Source organism: Capsicum annuum, chromosome 6 (genome assembly GCF_002878395.1).
Source record: "Capsicum annuum cultivar UCD-10X-F1 chromosome 6, UCD10Xv1.1, whole genome shotgun sequence".
Lineage (NCBI taxonomy): Eukaryota > Viridiplantae > Streptophyta > Magnoliopsida > Solanales > Solanaceae > Capsicum > Capsicum annuum.
In genome coordinates, this window is record NC_061116.1 from 65,401,022 (window position 1) to 65,402,296 (window position 1,275).

At 39.3% G+C, this 1,275-nt stretch overlaps 1 protein-coding gene across 1 annotated transcript; it reads left to right on the forward strand.

Moving 5' to 3' along the window:
• The first annotated feature begins 297 nt into the window (after nucleotides 1-297).
• LOC107873368 (oleosin L) lies at nucleotides 298-1,072 on the forward strand. The gene has a single exon (XM_016720204.2). The coding sequence runs from the start codon at nucleotides 368-370 to the stop codon at nucleotides 824-826; it is 459 nt and encodes a 152-aa protein (XP_016575690.1). The 5' UTR covers nucleotides 298-367; the 3' UTR covers nucleotides 827-1,072.
• Nucleotides 1,073-1,275: the final 203 nt, after the last annotated feature.

A 1,275-nucleotide genomic window follows, 5' to 3' on the forward strand; every position in this document is an offset into this window, starting at 1 on the left:
AAGTATAGAAATTTTTAATAATTTTGTAATTTAAGTTGTTATTTTATGAATTTTTTCCGAAAAAGAATACGGAAAAACAGAAAAAGTAGTGGAAAAGGCATAAGGAAATATTCATACAAAGTGTAAGTGTCATTGATGCTTTTGTTCAATTCCCGAACGGTTACAATAGAGTAACAATTGTACGTGGCTCACAATAAGGCATTCTGATTGCATGCAATCGCCGCATGTAGAGCCTTTTTACACTTGACATCCCTTCCTAAAACACGTGCCCCTTCCTCCCTTCTATATAACCCATCTCACCCAATTCATCCTTACATTCAATTCATCTAAATTTTGTAAAAATAAAAAAGAAAGAAGTTCTGCAAGTATGGCTGATTACTATGGACAGCCCCAACAAACTCAGCACCAGCTCATCCACCCTGGAGGAGGGCAGACGCAACAACAGCCTCGTTCCCACCAGATGGTGAAGGCAGCTACTGCTGTCACGGCTGGGGGATCACTGCTTCTTCTTTCCGGCTTGACTTTAGCCGCAACGGTGATTGCACTCACCGTTGCAACTCCCGTGCTGGTGATTTTTAGCCCGGTGATTGTACCTGCTGTTATTACCGTCTTTTTGTTGTTCTCAGGGTTCTTGGCTTCGGGTGGGTTTGGCGTGGCGGCGGTTAGCGTGTTGTCATGGATCTATCGATACGTGACAGGAAAACGACCACCTGGTGCAGACCAGTTGGAGCACGCAAGGCACAAGTTGGCTAGCAAGGCTGGGGAGATGAAAGACAGGGCTCAGGATTTTGGGCAGCAACACATCACTGGAACCCAGCAGACTTGAGGACTAGGCTTGGACTTTAAAGTTGTACTTAAATTCGTTTATTCAAATGTGCTGCATCTTTTGTTTGTAATCTTTTCAGCTTTATGTTTGTTAATTTTTGTGTTGGTATGTACTGTTGCTATGAGGCTAGTCTTCATGACCAAGTCAGTATTTTTGTAATAATCTTCCCTTTTAGAAAAAACGAAATAAATGGATCTGATGATGTATTTTCTTGTAGTCAATAAACTTTAAAATGTTTAATTTGCATTGGCTGTGGTTATGCATTATTAGTTAGATTTGTTCATTTTTGAACAGGCTAAATTGAAAATTCATAAGGTAAACAATAAACAATGGCTTATTGATTTTTGATTTTCAAGTGCATTAAATCGATACTGAAGAATCAGTCGTTCATCGATTTACGGTTTTGAACGTGCTTAAATAATAATCAAATAAAGAAGCTAAGTTGATTT